Source organism: Drosophila biarmipes, chromosome 3R (assembly GCF_025231255.1).
Source record: "Drosophila biarmipes strain raj3 chromosome 3R, RU_DBia_V1.1, whole genome shotgun sequence".
NCBI lineage: Eukaryota > Metazoa > Arthropoda > Insecta > Diptera > Drosophilidae > Drosophila > Drosophila biarmipes.
Window position 1 is genome coordinate 22,922,513 of NC_066616.1, and position 2,969 is coordinate 22,925,481.

Here is a 2,969-nt window from a genome sequence, read left to right on the forward strand (position 1 = left end):
AGTCCCAGTAAAAGGGTACCTAAAAGTGCACCTTGCCCTGTTCTTTGTCGGCTTTTCAACAACAATTTTTCTTCTGCTGTATCTTTCCACTCGCTTCAAAGGTGAAAAGGTGAGCTGAAAAGTCGCACTGCTGCAGGCGGTCAGCGTTTCTGATAGCGCAACCCAAAGCCCCTCCATCTTTAACCTGGACTTTAAAATAGTTTTGCAGCTAACGGGGGGAAAGGAATCTTGGCGAGAGCGGGCCAGCAAAGTTAAAGTTCGAAACAATGGCGAGCTTAACGTATAGCCGGGAATTCTTGGCCCCCCGCCATTGACTTGCCACTTCCTGCTTGGTTATGCAGCTCAAGTCGCCGCGCTTGACACATTTCTCCAGGGACGCTCACACGTCCTTCGTCCTTGTCCTCCGGGTCATCCCTTCCTGAAGTTGTTGTCGTCCTGCTGCCAGAGCCACTTGTCAACGCAGTCGTCAATGTCCGCGTGACAGCATCGCAGCATCGCCTGTAACTATGCCAAGCTTTTGCAATGTTCGCACATTTAGTCAGGACAGTCCGCCCCCAGGTTAACCCATCGTAAGAAACTGGGGCCAAAAAAAAGATCATTCGTAAATCGAAAATAAATGTAAACCACAGATTATAGAAAACTGAACTATTAAAATTAAAAATATTTGTTGTTATTTTTATTTTTACCCATAACTGAACATATTTAATTATTTATTTAAGTAATTTATTTTAACAATATTTAAAATGTATATTTTTATATAGAAAGTTTCTTTATTATAACCTTTGTTATACTTAAAAACCGAATAAAAAAGCGAGAATAGGAGTCCTAGTAATATTTTTTAATTTCATAAGATGGTGTTTAGTGGGTTAAGGATGTGCTGCATGCCACGCAATGGGTTACTGGGCCACTGACCATCCTGGTTGAGGAACTCAAAGCTGCAGCTACTGCTAACCAATATTAATGAGCAAATTCAGCAAGACGTGAGCCACATTTAATGGAAAATTGAAAATAATATGCGTCCAAGTGATGTGCTCATAAAAAATGATGAACAAAATGGCCAGCTTAAACCTAAATATGACGCTTTGCAGATATCTGCAATTGTATTATTTCAAGTTGGTCTTAAAGTAGATAAGGGGGCTTCACTTCTTATTTATGTAATGCAAAAATTCGAAAAATTTAGGAATATATTACAGCTTTAATAAGATTTATTTATAATATACAAATAAATAATCCGCTGCATCTTTTGGTCAATATTACTCACATAGTCTGCCATATGCTCGATTTAATCAGATTATAATCATTTGGATTACACTAGATGTAAGGCAAAAAACCAAAAAACAGAAAAGGGCACCAACTTTACTTTGCCAACTGGGTGGCAGCACGTGCTGCCTTGGTAGAACCTCATCCTGCCACCGAACTCACCCTTCTGCACGGGGACAAATAAAGTTGTGAATCACCACGAGAGTGAAAAAAACGTCACGTGCAAAAACTTTCTTAATTTAAAAGAAATTTTCAAACAAACTCAATTAAATAATTTCAGGCACAAATAAAGATGAAAATGTGTGCTGGGGGTGGAGGTAAAGGTTGGGGTGTATTATGTTTTTCGTAGACTTTTATGTGCCACACAGGGCGGCATGCAGCTGCTGCTGTCTGGCAAGACAATTTTAATGCCACAAAATTTTAATTGAGCTAATCTGGAAAACCACAGGCTGCTCCTTGGCTAACGAGCCAGATGTCAGTTGGCTTGTCTGTCTAATTTGCCAGCATACACATGTTGCACGCTTCAAGGACGCAGCCAGTGAAGTGAAGTCAAGAGGCATTAGACTGAACATAATGATAATTGCTTTCTCGAAAAGATTAGCCAAGTTGGCCATTGAAAAAATGATAGTTCGGTCTGCCAGTTAATTTCCACACTGAGTTACAAATAGATCGAACACTCGAAAGCTGAGGGAAATCGCTGAAAATGGATGCCGATGAAAGCTTTTTGGATCAACGTTCATTAATTATGGATGTTATGAAGCAGCTGGATGATCTTCAGAATGCCAATAAAATGGAGTACATTTTTTTTGGAAATTATTTTCAGTTCTTTTAATTTATTTTGTTCGCATTTTTTATTTCACAGCACTGGCACCAAGGGCAAGGAGGAGAAAAAACCAGAGGTTGATCCCTCAGAAGGTGTTACCGACACCAGTTTTGTGGTGTTCTTCCGGGATGTTCGCAAGAAATCTTCACGACATTTTAAAAGGATCCAAAAGAGCTCCAATACCAACCAAATAACCTGTATGCGACAAATAGATACATCTCCCAAGGACCGCGCTGACGCTCGACGAGATCGCGAAGTTGTGGCAGATAGTTTTCGGAGGTAGATATTTATCAAACAAAAAATTTTAAAATATATATTATAATATTTTTGATTATTCCGTATAAAAAATAGACTGGGCAATGAGGAATACCGCCGCACTAACTTTGAAAAGGCTATCTATTATTATTCAAAGGCCATTCAGTATGTGTCCGATTCGCCAGTTCTTTATTGTAACCGGGCCTTGGCCAAAATAAAGTAAGCTTTTATAAAAAATGTGAAAAAACTTTTATAAATTTACTTTCCTCAGAAAAAGAGACTTCAAACTGGCCCTTTTCGATCTGGACTATGTAATCTTTAAACTAGATTCCCTGCATTTGAAGGCCTGGCTTTATAGAGCCGGAGCTCTTGCTCGTCTAAACAATGAAGCCGAGTCCAACATTGCCATTGCCAATGCACGTCTGTTCAACAGAGGGCAAAAGGATCAAAAATACATAGACTATTTCTTGGAAAAACTAAAAACAGAATTCTAGAGCCGACCATTATATTGTTCTTTATTATTGGATTTTATGATGAATGCAAATTGGAAATCACTTGTGCTGTAATCCGTTTCGGAAGGCAATAAAAGCAAATCAAAAATTAATTTTGATTTCAAGTTTCAATCAAATAA

General features: G+C 38.7%; 1 protein-coding gene across 1 annotated transcript; it reads left to right on the forward strand.

The window, feature by feature from the left end:
- Positions 1-1,882: 1,882 nt before the first annotated feature.
- LOC108026087 (tetratricopeptide repeat protein 12) lies at positions 1,883-2,969 on the forward strand. Its single transcript, XM_017096785.3, has 4 exons — positions 1,883-2,055; positions 2,123-2,362; positions 2,435-2,557; positions 2,610-2,969. Exons 1-4 carry the CDS (start codon positions 1,964-1,966, stop codon positions 2,830-2,832), a joined length of 678 nt encoding a protein of 225 aa, XP_016952274.1. The 5' UTR covers positions 1,883-1,963; the 3' UTR covers positions 2,833-2,969.

Bases quoted from the DNA above. Each gene is read 5' to 3' on its own strand.
- LOC108026087 (XM_017096785.3), top strand. From the start codon at position 1,964: ATGGATGCCGATGAAAGCTTTTTGGATCAACGTTCATTAATTATGGAT. The intron at 2,056-2,122 runs GTACATTTTTTT...TTTATTTCACAG, and splicing joins CAGAATGCCAATAAAATGGA to CACTGGCACCAAGGGCAAGG. The intron at 2,558-2,609 runs GTAAGCTTTTAT...TACTTTCCTCAG, and splicing joins CGGGCCTTGGCCAAAATAAA to AAAAAGAGACTTCAAACTGG.